Source organism: Chrysemys picta, chromosome 11 (genome assembly GCF_011386835.1).
Source record: "Chrysemys picta bellii isolate R12L10 chromosome 11, ASM1138683v2, whole genome shotgun sequence".
In the NCBI taxonomy this organism is placed as follows: Eukaryota; Metazoa; Chordata; order Testudines; family Emydidae; genus Chrysemys; species Chrysemys picta.
In genome coordinates this window covers 44,195,330-44,218,184 of record NC_088801.1, presented here as the reverse complement: position 1 = coordinate 44,218,184, position 22,855 = coordinate 44,195,330, and the positions used below count along the sequence as shown (strand labels likewise).

Here is a 22,855-nt window from a genome sequence, read left to right as displayed (position 1 = left end):
CTTTCTTATGCTGATGTAAATCTAGGCAGTGGGATCCTCCCCCAGATCCCTGCATGCCTATCTCCCCCCTCCAGCAGAATGCATAGGGACAGGGTGCTCAGGAAGACTTGGGTCTTCCCTGTGCAATAAAATAGAGACTGGAAGGTTGAGGGATACTGTAGAGATTCTTGGGCAAACATCATTCAGGCAAAGGTTTTGTTATCTTCCTCTCCCCCCATGCACCAGTCCTCAAGCAGCTGTGGCCAGGTGGAGTCCTTGGCAGAGCAATGGAGTTGCACTACTAGGAAGTGGTAGTCACCAGGTCCTTCATAAGGATCCCCCTGGCCCTTACTGGGTCCCTGGAGGTCCACCAGGTTTGGGGGAAAGCTGTCTGGCCCATTCCACAGGGGTCACCATCACCAGTGAACCATGTGAGTGGATGTGCAAGAGGGAATACTGGCAAAGATTAAAACATATCAAAGTCGCATTAAATGCTACAGGTCCCAGCTCTGACTGATTTTTATCTGAGTGATCATTTGCCAGGTTGTCTAAATGTTGTGAAATGTCTTTAAATCGCCTGCAGTTGTTAGGAAACCTGTAGCTGAAGAAGTTGAGGTAACCACTCAAAGGCTTGAGGAGGAAGAACTCAGACTGCCTAAAGGTACTGGTACCTACTGCATGATGTTAATGCCACTATGACATGAAAATAGTTGGAATATTGCCACTTTATGTGTTTGCAGAAACAAATGTTCTTAATTTAACATAGATCTGATCGATTTTCAATCTTTGAGACAATGATGGTAACAACCCTTGCCCAGCTGTAGTGAAAGGAAGATAAATGCAGCAGTTTATGAGAAACATATGAGCCTGTAGAGCTAACATCTAATACTTGAGGGCAGGGAGTGCTGATAAACTACATTTGGAAAGGAGTATCTCCTTCACCCTTACCCACCCATGTCTGACCTCCAATTCTCCATACAGGTTCATCAACCAGGGTATCTTCAACCAATCGTTTGGGCATATGGATACATATGCATTCAGCTCCTTGCTGATTGGGCCCCTAAAACTCAACAGAATGAGGAGGCCATGAACATCCATGCAGCAGTGGTCACAAATTTCATAACCCCCTAATAAGATATGGACTGTGGTAGGGGATCAAAAGAAACAACCACGGTCCTTATATCATTTTGTGCTGTCCCATGCAAGCCTAGCACAGCTGCAGGGCTGGATCAGATTACATTTGTCTTGTTTGTTACATTTTCAGTGTGCTGCAAACATTAACTAACTGTAATATTAATTTGGTATCCTCACTACATATGAGACTAACAATTCATATTTCTAAAGTACCAGCAGTTCCCAAGAAGGTTCCGCCACCAAAACCTACCCGGGTGCCAGTCGAGGAGGAAGAAGTTATGAGAAAGAAAGGTACAGATCTTGACCTCTCAATTACCTATTCCATTCTTTCCAGCATTACATGTATCATTGTGCTGCATGTGGATATATATGTGTCTATTAGTATTTGTGTCAATTTCACATTGCCCTGCAGTGACCACTCTCATTGTTTAATTAGTAGTCTGTAACATGCATACTTTCATGTTTAATTTGTTCTGTTACAGAGTAGCACAGAATTTGTTTTTGTGTTGAATAGTTTCTGTGCGTAGCTTTCAAATGTTTAAATTCTGTACATGGTATCGCAGTGTGATGTGGCTCTTCCTTCATTTATTCTGCTTGCTGGCTTATATCTAAAGATGAATGGTCTTAGCATCCTGCAATTTCTTTGGAAAAGCAGCTTCTATGTGCTCCTTTTCTGTAATATTTACAAAAGGCTACATGCGCTTTTGTTTTAAGAAGCTTTTTGTACTGTCTATCTCGTTGACCTCTAACCAATACTAAATTCATGTTTATTACTTCCATGTTTACTATTTTAGCACATACATACTAAGTCTCTAATTCTGTGCTTTAAGACTTAAATGTACAATAGACTTACTGATTTGATAAAGACTGATACATTGTCTACCACAAATGTGGGTTCAGAAAAACACAACTAAAATGAAATCCTATTTTTAAAGTACCGACAGTAGAAACGTGGACTATTTCAGAAGAAAAGATGTCTGTTTCTGTTCACGCAGAAGAAGAATATTCTTATGTTTCAGGTATGTACGAAATGAAAAAGTTGAAAACCCAAATGAAAACAACATTTCAATCTTGCTAGTTTCTTTTTATAGACTTTTTGGTGACAAATTATGTATTTTAAACACATTGTACATTTATGTTTCATATTACATTGCTTCTTTGTCATTGTTGTGTTCCATTGCTTTGATATTCTTTGAGAGAAAAACTTTGAATACAACATCTCATCATTATTAAAATGATTTTATTTAAAGAGCCAAAAGTACATGAAAGAACTGTCCTAGAAGAAAAAGTACATGTTGAAATTCCTGAGGTTCCCCCAGCTAAAGGTAGATTTTTAAAATCTTATATATTTATTAACCTTTAATTCTTAATTATTAAAAATATAATCCTATTAATTGTGAGTACTCTTCAGGTCTTCAGATTATGCTCCAAATTTCTGAATGTGCTTATATATGTATTTTAGACAGTTTGCATACACATACAGTATTCTTAAAATAACTTCAGAACTACTATGGACATTGCCATTTAATATCCCAACATTTAATATCTTTAAAGTTCCTGAGGCACGTAAGAAAAAAGAAGAGAAAATACCTGTTGCTGTTCCCAAAAAGGTGGAGGCTCCTCCAGTTAAAGGTAAATAAAATCTGTGCACCTGCGTTCAGGTGTCTATCCTCTAACCACAGGTTAGAATGCCAGACTTGCTCAGATTTCTCCCACTAATGGCTACATCCTCAGACGTTACGTGCTCTTATATAAGTACACAAACATGAGTCTCTCTCAAGCTAAGCCATATTCTTAACTATTTAAATGATAAGCAGTTAGTATGTTCTTTGGTATGCACAAAATATATAATGTATGTTTAATAACATACATAATAATGTTTTGATTCCTTAGTATTTGTATATGTACATGTTGAAAGTTGTCTTCAGTATTCTACTAAATAATATAGTAACTTCCTAAATGTTCACAACTCTGTATCTTTAAAGTGCCTGAGGTGCCAAAGAAAACTGTCCCAGAAAAGAAGGAACCTGTTCCTGTCCCTAAAAAAGTAGAAGCTCCACCAGCTAAAGGTACTCCAGCTCTCATGAGAAAAGCAAGATCTTTTTGTTTTTTGTGACCTTATTTTTGTTGTTGTCTTAAATACATTTGTGGATTAACTATACAGCTTTGTTTTTGTGTTATCTGCTACATACTATGTTGATTTATTCAAAGATCATTTGTGCTGTAACACAGCCCATAATCACTTCATTTGTTTTAAACTTTGTCCTTCCTTTTCTTAGCCTTTCCTTTGTCTGTTATCTGTATTTAAATTGTATGCTCTTTGGCAAAGGGGCTGGCCTTTTTTTTTTTTTTGCTTCTGTGAAGCACCATGGAAATGTATAGTGCTATATTAATAATATAACAATGCACCGTGCCTACCTTTCAGTAATTTATAAATAGCTGCCTACATATCTTAATATTATATAGCTACATGTTGTGACATGTGCTGCAGTGCTCACATCCTTAGCTGGTCTGGATAACTGTATGGGTTCTATCTATAAAGGACTCTTTGAGCACTGTACTCTGAATAAGCGTTCCAAAAACTAAAACACCACCATTTTGACAATGATGTCTTTAAAGTGCCTGAAGTGCCTAAGAAACCTGTGCCAGAGAAGAAAGTACCTGATGCTGTTCCCAAGAAAGAAGTAGCTCCTCCAGCTAAAGGTACATCACCTTTTGAGTGTGAGCATTAACAATATGTTTGTCTTAATAATTATTGATTACTTCTAAATCTAACCATATGTTATATATACTTTTATATGCAGTCTATTGCTTGTCTGTTCTTTGTCTATGTAGTTCTCAAGATCTTTTTAGAAAGATTATTTAAATCTGTTTTTAATATCTTTAAAGTGCCTAGAAAATCTATTCAAGTTCCCATTCCCAATGAAGTGGTACTCCATCTGATGGAAGTATACCAAATAGTAGATTGCATTCTATATGCACCTCTTTAATGTTGCTGTTTTAAATGTCTTTCATACGATGTATATGTAAATAGATTTGTGTTTCAATGACAATGATTATTTGTGCATCATAACTGTATGTTTTATATAACACCACTTAATACCAACTAGCAACAATTCTAGTTTCTTGACTTAAAGAATGCAGTCTTAAAATACTTGTGTGCATATTCCAAATATCAGAGTTCGGGTCTGATTTCTTCAAAGACACTTTTCTTTTGGTAACCCATCTCTGTACGTTAAAGTGTACAGTTTGTGTGTTAAATGGCTTATCTTTCTCAGACGAATGGATGAATGCACTTCTATAGCAATGTACCCCCAATAATCCTTTTCAAAACTAGCATTCAGTATTCTAAATTTGATATTTTTGAAGTGCCTGAGGTGCCTAAGAGACCTGTCCCAGAAGAAAAAGTTGCTATTCCTAAAAGAGAAGAGGCTCCACCAGTGAAAGGTACATTACCTTGTAGTTTACTGTGTAAAAGACTGTTCTTTAGTGTTTTGGTAGTGTTGTGGCAATGTGTGTCTGGATGTAATCGCCTCTTTAAAGTCTCCATTTGTGTTATGTGTTGCTTTTTCCATTTTGTAAGTCCTAAAACTAAATAATATCTTCAAAGTGCCTGCAGTTTCTAAGAGAGTTGTCCCTGAAGAAAAATTACCTGTTGCTGTTCCTAAAAGAGTAGAGGCTCCCGCAGCTAAAGGTATGCTTCCTGATGGAGTCACAGAACATGTTGATTCTTAAATAGCATCTGTTCTTATCTTCTGTTTTGTTATTGACCTCTTACTGCATTTATGTTACTGTTGGAAGTTATACGTTAGCGTACTGTGTTATTGACAGAGGATCATGAGTTTATTTTGTGTGTATTGTGTAGTACTGTGCCATATACTATTTGTGCTCTTGTTATATAGTATCAGTGTTCTTAAATCTTCAAAAATCTAGTCATAGAAATCTGGGATATCATCTATTCATTGCAATTAGAAATTCATAAATTTAATATTAGTACCTTTTGAAGTGCCTGAGGTACATCAAAAACAGTTTTAGAAGAAAAAGTATATATTACAGAAGAAAGAGTATCTGTTATAATCTCTAAAGGAGTGATGTCCCACCACCTGAAGATATATTGCAAGCAGTGATCCATGTGAGAAACATCAATTCTGTAGATTGTTCTTGTTGTCTTAAAGTGCCAATTTGTTGTTTAAAGGCATGATTCCTAATGCAGAAACATGCCTTAGTTGTTATATGTGAGTTTTTGTATTACTATGTTTTACATGTGGAACCCATAACTTCCCAGTTGCTCAGAGCTTTCTGTGGGGTGTCCAGTCCTTGTACTTTTAGTCCCTGATACAAAACCCATTGAATTGGATGGAAAGATTCTCATTGATTGCAGTGGGCTTTGGATCAGACTCTTAATGAAGACACAATGGAAGTTAAGGATAATTGGATAATATGCACCTTGCGGGATCTGGCCCATGAGGCATGGGTACACACATGAGGGTTGTATCCATCATTTCCTTCCCCACATACAGAAGCACTATTCACTGTGCTACAGATGAGAAACACTGACTGCTTTTGCACTATAACTCATTACCATTCTGGGGCAGAGTCTCAGCTTGAATGGAGACTGACTTCAATGGAGTTATGACAATTTACTCCAGTTAAAGATCTCCCCCATAGTGTCCCAAGCCAAGATTCCCCATTTGTGTAATCTGTTAATGAATAGTAAGTCAGATTGGGATAGTTACACACATTTTTATTCAGAAAACAACAAAAGGGCCAAAATTCCTAAAGTCAACACCCAAGTTACCCCAATGAAATATGAATATGCGGAAAGGTATTTGTTCATGTAAACATGTTCCTTTCTGCTTGCACCTAAGCAAATTGGCCTCTTGCCCCATCACAAGTTGAGTTTTTCCCTGATACAGTTCTAAAGAATATGCTGGTTTCTCAGTTTATCTGTCCAGCATATCACCTGCCCTCTTATTTTGTACTAGTCTTTCTTTACCACCTACAAAAAGAGTAAGAAGAATTATTTAACTACTTTACTGCTGGTTCTTCATTGTAGCTGCTGTGATGGGACGTTTAGGAAGCTGTGGCACTCCACTGAAAACACAGTTGAACGCTGAGAGTTATTGGAGATGTAGTTTGCCCCTTGTCCCTACACATGGGCAACGAACAGAATTTAGTGCAAAGCAAACATACATGTGCAAAGCATTTAATGTTTCCTGTCTATGACTGTAGTTGTCACATTAATTTGATCAGAATTGTTATACCTCTGCCACAACCATTGTTCCACAAAAAACATTAAAACTGAACCTGTCTTTAAAGAACCAACATTGGAAGAATGGATAGAAGAAGAGGAAGAGGAAGAGGAAGCAATCATTTCTGTTCACAGAGAAGAGGAGATTTCATCAGTTACAGGTACAACCACAATTCAATGAGTATAGGCTAAAATGAAAACGATCTCGGAATCCTGCTATTTTTGAAATAATTTTTTGTTTTTTACAAAAAAAAATTAAGTTTTCCCTCACTGTGTAGGTGAACATTTTTCATTACACCGTTTGTTTAAATGCTGGTAAAGTTTCATATATTATGACATTTTGCCACTACTAAACAGCTCTGCCACTTCTTATGATCAGTCTTCAGCCCAACCCACTACAAAACGGTATAGTTGGTTGCTTACAGAAAATAGGTGAAAAACATCAATCGAATCTTAAATATCAAGAGGATCCTCTGTTCTCAGTCTTTATGGAGATTTTGTCTCTGAGGGAATTATTCCTCCTTTCCTGTTGTTGTTTGACTGACCAACTCAGCGATATATAATGACATTCTGTGGACTTTCTTAGACAATTCCATTACGTATGAAAATGAGCAAACCCGCAGAAACACCTATCTATTGTCAGTGAATTCATAGTGACATTTGTGTGTTGTTTTTTCTTTTGGTTTTTCTGGTATTGAAATCATTCCAATTTCCTAAAATTACACAATATTTTTAAAGTCCTTAAGAAAGAACCACTAGAAGAATGGGTACCCCCGGTTGCTATTGAAATAGAAGAACCTCAATTCACCAAAGGTAAACTAATGAAAATAATATACTCTAGATGTCTTTATCTGTTCCTTTATCTCACACATTTTGTTTGTTGTGTTTGTTTCAAATGTTTTTCATGTCGATATTTTGTGTTTTAGTGACAATAACCTCTGTCTGATACTTCACTGTGTATAGACTATCACTTGTGTCCTTTGTATTGTTTTTGTAAATTGTTCCTTCTTCTTTTACTCTCTCATTTTTGTATTCAGTGAAATTTCATGTATATTTTCTTTCAACAAAAATCAGTCAAGATTAAAAAGATTTATTTCTAGCTGCTTATTATTAAAGATCATTCCAAATATTACAATTAACTATTCCTACACTTAATACTTTTAAAGTGACTGAAGTGCACAGGAAAATTATCACCGAAGAAAAAGTAGCTATCTCTGAAAAGGAGGAGGCTCCACCAAAAAGAGGTACATTGCCTTTTGAAACCACGCAACAGATGTTTATCTCTTAATATTGTCTTGTATCTCTAACTGTCTAATTATATTCCATAAAATATAGATTCTGGTGTGTGCTTTCATTTCCTTATTTGACTAACACAAATGTCAGGCCTCTGTACTTGTAATTTTGTGGCCTATTATTTTTGCTGTTTGTGAGTAATTCTAAACTCCTAAAAATAAACAATATCTTTAAAGTGCCAGAAGTGCCCAAAAATGCTGTGCCAGAAGAGAAAGTGCCTGTTCCAGTCCACAAAAAAGTGGTGGCTCCACCAGCTAAAATTACTTCAGCTCTTTCTGGGGATACAGGAGGCTTCTGCATATTGGAAATCAGTGGAACGCAGCAGGCCTTGAACCTGTGAATTATCTGATTTAAAAAAAAACAGTTTATACTCAATTGGTTATGAATTAAAAGGAATTTTGATTTCTGCCCTGTAAAAAATGCAGAAAATCTTGTAAAACAGTCACACTCCTGCATTTTTTGTGCCTTCAAAACTGCTATGAATTGCATAGTTGTTTTTGGTACACACTAATTTTCATAAACTGAGAATCACTCATATGCAGAAGCTCACTGTCTCTTCTTAAAAATAAAAAGTATCAATGTCTTTTCAAATCATCAGCATTTTTTTCAAAGATGCCTTTGTGTTCTTAACATCGGTCATTTTCTTGTGTGTTTAATATGCTATCTTTTATGTCTTTTCTGTGAGTGAAATTTTGTAGTTAAATTACATGTAATACAAAGTGCCAGCAGTGCTGAAGAATCTTACATACAAATTCTATTACTGTGTCATGTATATATGCTTTAGACATTCTTTTTAATGTACATATGTCTCTTTCTATTCTTACAATTGCTATTTTTAAAGTACCAGAAGTTCCAAAAACACTTGTCACAGAAGAAAGAGTGTCCATTGCTGTTCCAAAAAGAAAAGCAGCTCCACGAGCAAAAGGTACCCACATCCATGGATTTAAATTATAAAAGAAATGTTCTAACTGCCTGGCTATGGTCCTGCAATCTGACTGCCATATTGCCACAGTAAATTCTCTTGAATTCTGAGATTCCACCAAAACTCCAGGAACCTTAAGGGGTACAGGGGCAGCAGTAGGGGTGCATTTCGCTCCAATTTATCTGGAGTCAGAGGTGGCAGGAAAGCAATTAAAATGTCACATTTCTGTAACAATCACATTGAGTGGATAGGGAATATATATCCTCTACCCCAAATATTGTTTCAGAGAAACAATACTAAAACTAGGCTTTATCTTTAATGTACCAACAGCGAAAGTGCATTGGGATTTGTCAGAGGAAATGTCCATCTCTCTTCACACAGAGGAGGAGGTTTCATACACAGGTATGAACTAAACTAAAAGAGTTTTAGGCCTGAATAAATCTTTTGGTTTTGCCGACATCGTTTTTTTAATCTATTTTGTTTTGCAAGAAAAACTCAGGATTAGATTAAAGTTTTGTATTACACCTGAGGCAGGCCAATGTTTTTCCTGAAAGTGAAGCCCTTTGAATTTCTCTGCTCTCAAGAGCCTTAAATCTTCCATCATGACTTCCTTTTGTTTTCCTGGGGGAAGCTTAATAATTTAATTAGCTCCTGTCTTGGATGCAAACAGTGTGCTGCCTGTCTCTCTCTGCCTCTGAGGGAAAGCTGCCTGGCCAACTCCCTACTAAATACGCAGGTGCTCTCCTCTTCTGGGTGGTCTGTCCTCCTTCCCCCTCTCCTAAGGAAAGGCAGCACATCCTGAAGTAGTGATAAAGGAAAGGCTCCTCTGGCCCTTCCTCTGCTACCTGTCAGTACTTCAACTCACTCTGTGGCTGAGACAACCCAGAGTGCTCCAAGCTATCGAGAAACCCCATTGTTGTGCATTCTGGGTGTTTCAGCCCTGGGGTGAATTAAAAGGTTTGTAGAGCCACAGCAGTAAGACTTGGCCTCACTGCAGCAGTATAACTGGTAGGATGGGCAGGACACCTGCACTGGGAGTTGTGAGAAGAGGAGAATTGCAGGAGAAGGCACCTTGCTGGCCTCCCAAATAACAGGATGGGGGAGAAGACCAGCCAGCAGCCTGGAGAAGAGCCTGTGAAGGGAGAGTGAGCCAGCTGTCCCCAGAGAGAGGGGAGGTCAAGGTCTGCAGGCCTCTCCCAGAAGGCAAGTAGAAGTGCAGCGAGTGGCACAGAGCTTTCTTGGGCAGCAGAGTCTCCTGGCCAGGACAATTTGGGCTGAATGTGGCTGGTTTTGTAACCAAACCAATGAAAGTTGCCAGGCTCAATCAATTTCATCTTGAGTTTATGGGTTCAGATTTACATGACACTTAAGATTAAACTTTGGGGCTCTGGAAATTTATGCACCAGCCCTACCAGAAAGAAACTGGGCATATTTCACACAGCCCTAAAAAGAACCCTTGTTTCCAGAAGTGGGAGTTTTCCAGGTTGTGCCTTAAGGCATCAAAAAAAAGCAGCCACTTGCTTGAATTAGACCCTCACAGCAGCTTGCTGCTGCAAGCAAAGATTAGGTTGTTCCTTGCAGAATGTAGGTAGAAATACTTACACTTATTACTGCCAAGTAGATTCCATCTACCAAGAAGAAAACTCCCAATTTATTGGCTCTCAGAGAACATAATCTACATAATAAGCTTTTTGGAGTCTTTACAGTTAAAATTATGTCATTTTCTTGATGTGGACATGGGTTGCTTCTAATTTACTCAAGCACAGGATCACTGCCTACTTCCATCTGTGCAAGTGGCTTCTTTGTACCCGCTCTCCCATCTTATTCTAGGACGATGGGGTTGGAATGTTTATCTGTTCTGTACAAATTCTTTGTCTCAAGTGGCTGTCAGAGGGCTCTTGCTGTATTTACTGGAGAATCTCAAAGAGAGCCACAGAGCCACATTTGTGTGAAGGACCCTGCTTTCCTCATACGGAAAGGGGCAGTCACTGAGGTCATAGAGGGGCTGAATTTTCTCAGGATTTGATTGGATTTTGTACCAGAGCTCTGACTTGGAATGTGTAGAAATGCACTGTTGGCAAAAGTGGGTACAGCAAAGAGCATCTGCTCATATGTATATGTTGAGATATGTTATGTCTTTTTGTTATTGTTGTATTAAATTATGATTTAATGCTTCCATAATACCTCATCAATCTGCAGTTGCCTTGGTGATCTGTGAGCCACATATAAGTTAGATAGCTTTTTTTATATATCTTTCTTCTGTATTGTTGAATTACACCATTGTGTATTAGTGTTCTACTTCTTGCCTCTAGTATTTATGCTTCTGTACATTGTTTTTTAAAGTTCTTAAATGTAAATATTCTGTATCTTTAAAGTGCCTGATGTTCCCCAGAGGGTAGTCATAGAAGAAATATTACCAATTTCTATTACTAAAAAAGTGAAGAAGCCACCAGCTAAAGGTACATTGGATATAGCATTAGATACAACATATAATGTTCCTTGTATGTCTGTGCTGTAAATGTGCCATGAATTCTGCCTTGCGTTTTTACTGAACATTCTTGATTTCACGTTGCTGTTACTAAACCTACACAATAATTTAAAATGTCTGAAGTGCCTAGGGAACTTACCCAAAAGAAAAGAAAACATGCTACTACTCTCCAAAAGTATAAATTCTGCAAAACAAATATGCATCCAGCTATTGGTGCATTAAAGTTTAAGTTGCTCTGCTGTCTCTATTAACTTAAATTCATGTTTGCTTGTTGTTTTGTGAGAATGAGAAAACTTACAGAGACACCTGTAACCTTTAAAAATATACTGGTGGATCTGTAACACAGGTAACTTAACACTGCAGAGGACAGTGAGCACAAAGTCATTGCCTGAATTCCCTCTGAATGTGACATGTTGAATCTGCCTGTATCCAGCTGAATTCTCAAGATGACAAATTCCAGTGAGATTTACATGTCCTAGGGTCTTACTGAGGTCAATGGGAGACTTTCAATTGACTTGGGTGGGCATTATATCTAGTCCTGCAAAGTACTGAGCAACTCCTGGACGTGCTGAGTGTTCTGGACTGACCCAGCTCCCAAATAAGTCATTGAGATTGACATTGGGGAAGTTTCTGAGGGCCCTTCATACCTACAGTAGCTCAGCACCTTGCAGGATCATGTCCAGAGGCAGGGGGCACCTTAAAAAAAAGTATCTAGCCTTATTGTGATGTAATGTCCTTCCCAGTCTTTTTGTTAAGAGTTCACAGAAAATGGTAGCACTAATTTTAAATTATATGACAAATGAAAATCATATTTTGAAATCTGAGCTAAAACCTTCCAGTAAATTAGCCACCTTTCCTTTGTCCAGCCACTATTTCTCTAAAACAAATTCAGCAGAGGCTGTAATAAAAGAAAGGACTTGGCTGAGCACAAATGTTTCTGCTTGAACTAAATGCATACCCCAACCTAACTCTATCAGGTGGTCTGCCCATTTCTCTGTTGCAACTAGAAACTATCTGACCATACATCAACACTGCAAAAAAAACCCAATAACAACAACAACGCCGCAGCAGTGAGTTTCAAAGTCTGGGTCAACTGACTTAGGTTTGTGAGGGTCAGGTTACAGCACTAAAAATACCAGTGTAGACATTCTGCTCAGGTTGGAGCCCAGGCTTTGAAACCCACTCCCATCACTGGTTTCTGAGCCTGGGCTCCAGCCCAAGCAGGAACATCTACACTGCTATTTTAAAGCCCTGTAGTGAGAACCCACGTACGTTGACCCTAACTCTGAGACTCCTTCCTACAGGTTTTGTTTGTTTGGGTTTTGCACTGTAAATATTCCTTAAAACTCCATTTCACACTTAAGCAGCCACACCCTTAGAGTTTATTGTATGTCCTGGTTCTCAGATATCAGTAAATTATTACACAGTTTGGATCTTGCTACTCTTTGGGGGATAGGCAGTACTCCTAGTGCAGGTGAATACTGGGTGAATTAGATTTCCTAAATCAAGCATTCCATAGATACACTAACCAAGGGCTCCATTTGTCTTTTTCACATCATAGTTTTTCTGAAAGTTTACAAGTGTTCTCAAGGAAACAGTTTGGAAACAAAGCAGCAAATATATGTGTTGTGGGTGTCAGTAATGTTTGTTGGTTATTCTTTTTTAATCATTCCATTACTTGTGAAGGTAGTATATGCAATAATAGACCAAATATACCAAATTGGTCAGTTCTGTATTCTTAACATTAATATCTTTAAAGTGAGTGAAGAAGAGCCTTTCTACGTAGAGGAGGAAGTACCTGTCCCTGCTCCTAAAAAAGTGGAAGCCCCACCAGCTAAAGGTATATCATTTGTTTGCTTCCTATAACATGGAAAATGTCTTTCTTTCAATTTCAGTCTTTAACTTCTTACCTTGATCAGTAAAATATAGCTTAGATACTTTTAATTTTTTTAGCATTAAACGAGTACATGTGCCTGTTTTTGTCAATTGCCAGTGTATTCATACTGAGATTTGTGTGTTGCTTTTTGTTTTGGTTTCTTTGGTATTGAAATCATTCCAATTTTCTAAAACTACACAATATTTTTAAAGTGCTTAAGAAAAAACCACCAGAAGAATGGAAACCCCCTGTTGCTATTGAAATAGAAGAACCTCAGTTCACCAAAGGTAACCTAATGAAAATAAAATTCTCTAGACGTCTTTATCTTTTTCTTTATCTTACACATTTTGTTCACTTATTTGTTTCAAATGTTTTTCATGTAGGTATTTTGTGTTTTAGTGACAGTAACTTCTGTCTGAATCTTCACTATGTATAGACTATCACTTGTGTCCTTTGTATTGTTTTTGTAAATTGTTCCTTCTTTTACTGTCTTATTTTTGTATTCAGTGAAATTTTATGTATATTTCCTTTCAACAAAAATCAGTCAAGATTAAAAAGATTTATTTCTAGTTGCTTATTATTAAAGTGCATTCCACATATTACAATTAACTATTCCTACATTTAATACTTTTAAAGTAACTGAAGTGCAAAGGAAAATTATCATCCAAGAAAAAGTAGCTGTCACTGAAAAGGAGGAAGCTCCACCAAAAAGAGGTACATTGCCTTTTGAAGCTACGCAACAGATGTTTGTCTGTTACTAATGTCTTGTGTCCTGAACTGTCTAATTATGTTGCATAAAATATAGATTCTGGTTTATGCTTTAATTTCTTTATTTGGCGTACACAAATGTCAGGCCTCTGTGTTTGTATTTTTGTTGCCTGATTATTTTTGCCACTTGTGAGCAATTCAAAACTCCTAAAAATAAACAATATCTTTAAAGTGCCAGAAGTTCCCAAGAAAGCTGTGCCAGAAGAGAAAGTGCCCGTTCCGGTCCACAAAAAAGTGGCGGCTCCACCAGCTAAAGGTACATCAGCTCTTTCTGGTGAAACAAGAGGCTTCTACATATCAGAAATCAGTGGGAACCAGCAGCCCTTGAACCTGTGAATTGTTTGATTTTTTTTTTTTAAAAAAAGCTTATACTTTCTTGGTCATAAATTAAATAGAATTGTGGTTTCTGCCCTGCAAAAAAATGCAGAAAATCATGTAAAACGGTCAGACTCTTGCATTTCTTGTGCCTTCAAAACTGCTATGAATGAATAATTGTTTTGGATGTACACTAATTTTCATAAACTGAGCATCAATCATATGCAGAAGCTCATTGTCTCTTCTTAAAAAAAAAGTATCAATGTCTTTTCAGATCATCAGCATTTTTTTTTCAAAGATGGCCTTGTGTCCTTAACGTCTGTCATTTTCTTGTGTGTTTAAAATGCTAACTTTTATGTTTTTTCTGTGTGTGAAATTTTGTAATTAAATTACATGTAATGGAAAATGCCAGCAGTGCTGAAAAATCTTACATTCAAATTCTAGAGTCCTTACTGTGTCATGTATATATGCTTTAGACATTCTTTTTTGTGTGCATATGTCTCTTTCTATTTTTCTTTTCATGCTTTTATAAATATCTTTGCTGTTACTAAAAGTGCTCAGTAATATAAAGTGAAGTGCCTAGGGAGCTTACCCAAAAGAAAAGGAAACATGCTACTACTCTCCAAAAAGTATAAATTCTGCAAGTCAAATATACATCCCACTATTGGTGCATTAAAGTTTAAGTTGCTCTGTTGTCTCTGTTAACTTAAATTCTTGTTTGCTTGTTGTTTTGTGAGAATGAGCAAACTTACAGAGACACCTGTAACCTTTAAAAATATACTGGTGGATATGTAACACAGGTAACTTAATACTGCAAAGAGCAGCGAGCACAAAGCCATTGCCTGAATTCCCTTTGCACGTGACATGTTGAATCTACCTGTATCCGGGTGAATTCTCAAGATGACAATTTCCAGTGAGATTTATGTGTTCTTAGTGTCTCACTGAGTTCAATGGGAAACTTTCAACTAGCTTCAGTGGGCATTAGATCTAGCCCTGCAAAGCACTGAGCATCTCCTAGCGGTATTGAGTGTTCAGGCCTGAGCCATCTCCCACTTAAGTCACTGACAGTGACTCCATTTACTTCAGAGGGACTTGGATCAGTCTTTGAGGGCACTTCATACCTACAGTAGCTCAGCACTTTGCAGGATTGTGTCCTAAAGGAGGAGGCATCATAAAAAAGAAGCTAATGTTAGCCTGATGTGATTTTCTTCCCAATCTTTTTGTTCAGAGTTCTTAGAAAATGACAGCACTGATTTTAAAATATATGACAAACGAAAACCATGTTTTTAAATCTGAGCCAAACCTTCCAGTAAATTAGCCACTTTCCCTTCATCCACCTAATGTTTCTCTAAAACAAATTCAACAGAGATTATAATATAAGAAAAGACTTGGCTCACCACAAAAGATTACTGCTTGACATAAATGTCTATATCCCAAACCCAAATCTACCAGCTGGTCTTTCCATCTAAAACTCCACTTGACACTCACACAGCCACACCCCCTGTGTTTATTGTATGTCCTGATTCTCAGATATCAGTAAATTGCTACACAGTTTGGATCTTGCTACTCTTTTGGGGATAGGCAGTACTCCTAGTGCAGGTGAGACTGGGTGAATTAGATTTCCTAAATCAAGCATTCCATAGATACACTAACCAAGGACTAGTTCAAATATGCCAAATACATCAATTCTGTATCTTTAACATTAATATCTTTAAAGTGACTGAAGAAGAGCCTTTCTACATAGAGGAAGAAGTACCTGTCCCTGTTCCCAAAAAAGTGGAAGTCCCACCCGCTAAAGGTACATCAACTCTTAAATATCAAATGTCAATTGTTCTGCATCTCAGTGTTTCTGATTTTGTTGTTTTTGATGTATGTCCCTATTACATGTGTGTTACAAACTTCTCTTTTGACTAACCAAGTGTTTCCTTACTGTTTTGATACCTATCCTATTTTTTAAACTACACACTGTAATATTTTTTTAAGTGCCTGAGAAGTTTAAGAAAGCTGTCCCACCACCAAAAGTTCCTGCTGCTCCTAAAATTGAGGAAGCTCCACCAGCGAAAGGTATAAAACAGATACTAATTAAAATGATACTTCCTTACCTTGAAAGACATGACACATGTCTTCTCTTCTCAAGTTCTTGGTTTTAGTGTCTGTTAATAATGATCTGAGTTTCTTATAAATCATAGTCTGATTGTTTGCATTACAACTGTGTGTTCTGTATATTATTATTTGTTTTTCCTTACATAAACACTTTTGTTATTATTAAACAAAGGAAATACTGTGATGTTACATACAAAATATATTCAGAATACTAGAGACCAATATTTTTAAAACTCTTCTTTCTAAAGTGCCTGAAGTTCGTAAGAAAGCTGTTCCTGAGGAGAAAGTACCTATCCCTGTTCCTAAAAAGGCAGAGGCCCCGCCACCCAGAGGTACATTGGTTATTTGCTTCCTATAACTTGGAAAAATGTCTTTCTTTCAATTTCAGTCTTTAACTTCTTACCTTGTTGAGTAAAATGTAGTTTAGATGCTTTTAATTTTTTAGCATTACACATGTACATGTGCCTGTTTGTGTCCATTGCCAGTTGTATTCATAGAGAGATTTCTATGTTGCTTTTTTCTTTTAGTCTGTTTAGTATTGAAATCATTCCAATTTCCTAAAATTACACAATATTTTTAAAGTACTTAAGAAAAAACCACCAGAAGAATGGATACCTCCTGTTGCTATTGAAATAGAAGAACCTCAATTCACCAAAGGTAAACTAATGAAAATAATATTCTCTAGATGTCTTCATCTGTTCCTTTATCTCACACATTTTGTTTGTTTGTTGTGTTCGTTTCAAATGTTTTTCATGTAGATATTTTGTGTTTTAGTGACAGTAACCTCTGTCTGGATCTTCACTATGTATAGACTATCACTTGTGTCCTTTATACTGTTTTTGTAAATTGTTCCTTCTTCTTTTATGGTCTCATTTTTGTATTCAGTGAAATTTCATGTATATTTTCTTTCAACAAAAATTGATTAAGATTAAAAACATTTATTTCTAGCTGCTTATTATTAAAGAGTATTCCAAATATTACAATTAACTATTCCTACACTTAATATTTTTAAAGTGACTGAAGTGCACAGAAAAATTATCACCGAAGAAAAAGTAGCTATCTCTGAAAAGGAGGCAGCTCCACCAAAAAGAGGTAGATTGCCTTTTGAAACTATGCAACAGATGTTTGTCTGTTACTAATGTCTTGTATCTATAATCATTTAATTACATTGCATAAAATGTAGATTTTGGTGCATGCTTTTGTTTCCTTATTTAACTTACAAAAATGTCAGGTCTCCGTACTGGTATTTTTGTTGCTTGTGTGTTTTTACTGTTTGTGTGTAATTCAAATCTCCTAAAAGTAAAAAATCTCTTTAAAGTGCCAGAAGTTCCCAAGAAAGCTGTGCCAGAAGAGAAAGTACCCGTTCCGGTCCACAAAAAAGTGGTGGCTCCACCGGCTAAAGGTAAATCAGCTCTTCTCTGGTGATACAGGAGGCTTCTAAATATCAGAAATCAGTGAGAACCAGCAGGCCTTGAACCTGTGAATGGTCTGATTAAAATAAAATAAACAATTTATACTGATTTGGTTATAAATTAACAGGAATTTCGGTTTTTGCTCTGCAAAAAATTTAGAAAATTATGTAAAACAGTTGCTCCCCGGCATTTCTTGTGTATTCAAAACTGTTATTAATTGCAATAGTTGTTTTGGGTACACACTAATTTTGATAAACTGAGCACCATTCAATGCAGAAGCTCACTGTCTCTTCTCTTTAAAAAAAGTGTCAATGACTTTTCACATCACCAGCTTTATTTCAAAGATGCCTTTGTGTCCTTAACTTCTGTCATTTTCTTATGGGCTTAAAAAGCTCTCTTTTATCTTTTTTCTGTGTGTGAAATTTTATAATTAAATTACATGTACTGGAAGGTGCCAGCAACACTGAACAATCTTGCAATTAAATTCTAGAGCCCTTAATGTATCATGTAAATATATTTTAGTCATTCTTTTTTATGTGCATATCTCTCTTTCTGTTTTTCTTTTCATGCTTTTATTAATATTATTGCTGTTACTCAAACAGCACAATAATTTAAAATGTCTGAAATTCATAGGGAGCTTACCCTGAAGAAAAAAACCTGGTATTATTCTTCAGAAAATATAAATTCCACAAGCCAAATTCACATCCAACTATTTGTGCATTAAAATTTAAGTTAACCTGTTGTCTTTGTTAACTTAAATTCATGTTTGCTTATTGTTTGGTTTCAAGTCGATGTCTATTTTTAAACACACAAGCTTACTTTGTACATGTGCATTTCTTTTGTACTTGTTCATGCATAATTCTTTAACACGAGCATCAAATTAATAGAGATTGTCTGAATTTTGCAATTTAGTATTCTTACAATTGCTATTTTTAAAGTACCGGAAGTTCCAAAGACAGTTGTCACAGAAGAAAGAGTGTCCATTGCTGTTCCAAAAAGAAAAGCAGCTCCACCATCAAAAGGTATCCACATCCATGGATTAAATTATCAAAGAAATATTCTCACTGCCTGGCTGTTGGTCCTCCAGTCTGACTGCCATATTGCCACAGTAACTTCTCTTGAATTCTGACATTCCACCAAAATCCCAGGAACCTTAAGGGGTACAGGGGCAGCAGTAGGGGTGCATTTCCCTCCAATTTATCTGGAGTCAGAGATGGCAGGAAAGCAATTAAAATGTCACATTTCTGTAACAATCACATTGAGTGGATAGGGAATATATATCCTCTACCCCAAATATTGTTTCAGAGAAACAATACTAAAACTAGGCTTTATCTTTAATGTACCAACAGCGGAAGAGCATTGGGCTTTGTCAGAGGAAATGTCCATCTCTCTTCACACAGAGGAGGAGGTTTCATACACAGGTATGAACTAAACTAAAAGAGTTTTAAGCCTGAATAAATCTTTTAGTTTTGCTGCCATCTTTTTTTTTTTTATCTAACTCAGGATTTCAAGCTGAGAGTAGATTAAAGTTTTATATTATACCTGGGGCAGGCCAATGTTTTTCCTGAAGTGAAGCCCTTTGAATTTCTCTGCTCTCAAGAGCCTTAAATCTTCCATCATGACTTCCTTTTGTTTTCCTGGGGGAAGCTTAATAATTTAATTAGCTCCTGTCTTGGATGCAAACAGTGTGCTGCCTGTCTCTCTCTGCCTCTGAGGGGAAGCTGCCTGGCCAACTCCCTACTAAATACGCAGGTGCTCTCCTCTTCTGGGTGGTCTCTCCTCCTTCCCCCCTCTCCTAAGGAAAGGCAGCACATCCTGAAGTAGTGATAAAGGAAAGGCTCCTCTGGCCTTTCCTCTGCTACCAGTCAGTACTTCAACTCACTCTGTGGCTGAGACAACCCAAAGTGCTCCAAGCTATTGAGAAACCCCATTGTTGTGCACTCTGGGTGTTTCAGCCCTGGGGTGAATTAAAAGGTTTGTAGAGCCACAGCAGTAAGACCTGGCCTCACTGCAGCAGTATAACTGGTAGGATGGGCAGGACACCTGCACTGGGAGTTGTGAGAAGAGGAGAATTGCAGGAGAAGGCACCTTTCTGGCCTCCCAAATAACAGGATGGGGGAGAAGACCAGCCAGCAGCCTGGAGAAGAGCCTGTGAAGGCAGAGTGAGCCAGCTGTCCCCAGAGTGAGGGGAGGTCAAGGTCTGCAGGCCTCTCCCAGAAGGCAAGTAGAAGTGCAGCGAGTGGCACAGAGCTTTCTTGGGCAGCAGAGTCTCCTGGCCAGGACAATTTGGGCTGAATGTGGCTGGTTTTGCAACCAAACCAATGAAAGTTGCCAGGCTCAATCAATTTCATCTTGAGTTTATGGGTTCAGACTTACATGACACTTAAGATTAAACTTTGGGGCTCTGGAAATTTATGCACCAGCCCTACCAGAAAGAAACTGGGCATATTTCACACAGCCCTAAAAAGAACCCTTGTTTCCAGAAGTGGGAGTTTTCCAGGTTGTGCCTTAAGGCATCTAAAAAAAGCAGCCACTTGCTTGAATTAGACCCTCACAGCAGCTTGCTGCTGCAAGCAAAGATTAGGTTGTTCCTTGCAGAATGTAGGTAGAAATACTTACACTTATTACTGCCAAGTAGATTCCATCTACCAAGAAGAAAATTCCCAATTTATTGGCTATCTCAGAGATCCTAAAAGGTCATCCAAATGCCAGGGCACACTGTAGTTTTTCCTGGATGCCGTCACACGCTAATAGCCATCAATTTCAGAGACAGAAGAAAAAAATACCCAGTACTGTTTCAAAAAGAGAAGAAGGTCCACCAACAAAGTGTGTACTCTCTCCTGGATGAATCTGCAAAACTGAACATAATCTACATAATAAGCTTTTTGGAGTCTTTACAGTTAAAATCATGTCATTTTCCAGATGTGGACATGGGTTGCTTCTAATTTACTCAAGCACAGGATCACTGCCTACTTCCATCGGTGCAAGTGGCTTCTTTGTACCCGCTCTCCCATCTTATGCTAGGATGATGGGGTTGGAATGTTTATCTGTTCTGTACAAATTCTTTGTCTCAAGTGGCTGTCAGAGGGCTCTTGCTGTATTTACTGGAGAATCTCAAAGAGAGCCACAGAGCCACATTTGTGTGAAGGACCCTGCTTTCCGCATACGGAAAGGGGCAGTCACTGAGGTCATAGAGGGGCTGAATTTTCTCAGGATTTGATTGGATTTTGTACCAGAGCTCTGACTTGGAATGTGTAGAAATGCACTGTTGGCAGAAGGGGGAACAGCAAAGAGCATCTGCTCATATGTATATGCTGAGATATGTTATGTCTTTTTGTTATTGTATAAAACTATTGTTTAATGTTTCCATAGTACCATGTCAGTCTGCACAGTTGCCTTGGCGATATGTGAACGACGTATATGTTAGATACCCTTTTTTATATATCTTTCTTCTTGCCTCTAGTGTTTGTGCTGCTGTATGTTGTTTTTTAAAGTTCTTAAATGTAAATGTTCTGTATCTTTAAAGTGCCTGATGTTCCTGAGAAAGTAGTCATAGAAGAAAAAATACCCATTTCTATTACTAAAAAAGTGAAGAGGCCACCAGCTAAAGGTACATTGGATATAGCATTAGATTCTATAATATACTTCCAAATTATTAGAACATATGTTCTTTGTATGTCAGTGCTGTAAATGTGCCATGAATTCTGCCTTTGTTTTTACTGAACATCCTTGATTTAGTTCTTACATTACAATGCTTCATAGCTTTATAGTACTGTTCATGAGTATTTTTGTGATGACTTTTAAAATTCTTTAAATTGATATCTTTTTAAAGTGCCTGAAGAACGTAAGACAGTTGTCCAAAAAGAAAAAGTATATGTTGAAGTTCCCCAGTATGAAGAGGAAGAAGAAGAGGTCACCCACTATGAAGAAGAGGTCACCCACTATGAGGAGGAAGAGGAAGTTATCCACTATGAAGAGGAAGAGGAAGTTACCCACTATGAAGAGGAAGTCACCCACTATGAGGAGGAGGATGTTACCCAATATGAAGAGGAAGTTCCTCAATATGAGGAGGAGGAGGAAGTTCCCCAGTATGAAGAAGAGGCTCCCCCACCGGTGAAAGGTATAATGAAATTTTGGGATATAATCAGACAGAACTCTTCTGTTTTGCAAATATGATTTTCTTTTAATTACTCCAGTACATTATTTTTTGTTTGTTATGATAATTAATTATTGGTGTGTGTTACAAAGTTTGTTGCATGTTTGAATGCTTACTGTTCATTAAAATTTTTGTAACTATAATCAGCGTTCCATGTTGTAATTAAGCAATTGGTAGCATAAGGGAGTCTGTGTAATCAGATAAGGCAATGAACGTTCCAGTCAGTTTTATCTCATGCTGGTTTGGGGCTTTATCTTGTTATCAGTCCATATTTTAAATTCCCGTTGACTTAGTGCAAGTTCCACAATCACAAGAAAAGGCATTTATATCCTGATGATGGGTGGCCCAAGTGTACAAAAGTGCCTAAGTGATTTAGGAACACAAATCCCATTCACTTTCACTTTGGTGCTTTGGAAAATCCTAAATCATCTGTGGGATTTTTTTTAACATCACAGAAGCCAGAAATTGAAAGGGCTGATTAGATTATCCAGTCCATCTCTCAGAGTTTTTAAATATTTTCATAGGGAGAACAGTTGGTGAGTATGCTTGGAAGTCTCCCTCACCCTCGCATATTAATCTCCACTGACAGGGTAATCAGGTCATCCCAATCTCTTGATAATAAAAACCTTCAAACGAGAGGGAACTTTTCAACGAAATATTGTATTGTAAGAATATGCCTATTTGTTGATTGTGAAACAGTTCTCAGGAAATGTTAGGCTTCAACTAATCTCCCAATCCTAATATTAAAAAAAAAAAAAGTTTCAAACTGTTCTGTTTTGACACTTTCAAAACAAAAATTTTCAATGTTTGGTTTGAAGCAACTTTTTCAAAGATGTTAGTTAATTTATACTAACATTTTTATTTTAAAAATGTTGAAATTGACATTAAGCATTGTAATCAACCTAATCCATCTGCTTAAAATTGTTGGTTCATCAACATTTTTGAGATTTCAACTTTTTGCCCTAATTTGGGGATGGGAAATTTTTCAAAATCTCAAAATTCCTCATAGGACAGAAAAACCTTTTCCCATCCAACACCTCACATCATAACACAAAGACAAAGGGTAAAATCCAGAACTGCCTGTGTGATTTAGGAGAAGTTCGAATTTCAAAAGGAAGTTAAGGACTTATCAAAATTCTTGTTTTATATTTTCCCCAT

At 37.2% G+C, this 22,855-nt stretch overlaps 1 protein-coding gene across 2 annotated transcripts in view; it reads left to right on the top strand.

The window, feature by feature from the left end:
* The window catches only part of TTN (titin), a 307,719-nt gene that overhangs the window by 139,797 nt on the left and 145,067 nt on the right, over window positions 1-22,855 (top strand). Inside the window, exons 147-175 of one of the 2 annotated variants that reach the window (XM_065560804.1) lie at window positions 563-640; window positions 1,324-1,404; window positions 2,049-2,132; window positions 2,364-2,438; window positions 2,668-2,745; window positions 3,099-3,182; window positions 3,733-3,816; window positions 4,483-4,560; window positions 4,724-4,807; window positions 6,433-6,525; window positions 7,103-7,177; window positions 7,531-7,608; window positions 8,499-8,582; window positions 8,910-8,981; window positions 10,955-11,038; window positions 12,827-12,907; window positions 13,156-13,230; window positions 13,580-13,657; window positions 13,884-13,967; window positions 15,744-15,824; window positions 16,010-16,090; window positions 16,378-16,461; window positions 16,712-16,786; window positions 17,144-17,221; window positions 17,448-17,531; window positions 18,480-18,563; window positions 18,891-18,962; window positions 21,068-21,151; window positions 21,374-21,661. In XM_065560804.1, coding sequence (XP_065416876.1) covers window positions 563-640; window positions 1,324-1,404; window positions 2,049-2,132; window positions 2,364-2,438; window positions 2,668-2,745; window positions 3,099-3,182; window positions 3,733-3,816; window positions 4,483-4,560; window positions 4,724-4,807; window positions 6,433-6,525; window positions 7,103-7,177; window positions 7,531-7,608; window positions 8,499-8,582; window positions 8,910-8,981; window positions 10,955-11,038; window positions 12,827-12,907; window positions 13,156-13,230; window positions 13,580-13,657; window positions 13,884-13,967; window positions 15,744-15,824; window positions 16,010-16,090; window positions 16,378-16,461; window positions 16,712-16,786; window positions 17,144-17,221; window positions 17,448-17,531; window positions 18,480-18,563; window positions 18,891-18,962; window positions 21,068-21,151; window positions 21,374-21,661 — 2,541 coding nt within the window. The remainder of the gene's footprint in view (window positions 1-562; window positions 641-1,323; window positions 1,405-2,048; window positions 2,133-2,363; window positions 2,439-2,667; window positions 2,746-3,098; window positions 3,183-3,732; window positions 3,817-4,482; window positions 4,561-4,723; window positions 4,808-6,432; window positions 6,526-7,102; window positions 7,178-7,530; window positions 7,609-8,498; window positions 8,583-8,909; window positions 8,982-10,954; window positions 11,039-12,826; window positions 12,908-13,155; window positions 13,231-13,579; window positions 13,658-13,883; window positions 13,968-15,743; window positions 15,825-16,009; window positions 16,091-16,377; window positions 16,462-16,711; window positions 16,787-17,143; window positions 17,222-17,447; window positions 17,532-18,479; window positions 18,564-18,890; window positions 18,963-21,067; window positions 21,152-21,373; window positions 21,662-22,855) is intronic. The other variant, XM_065560805.1, reaches the window with a different exon arrangement.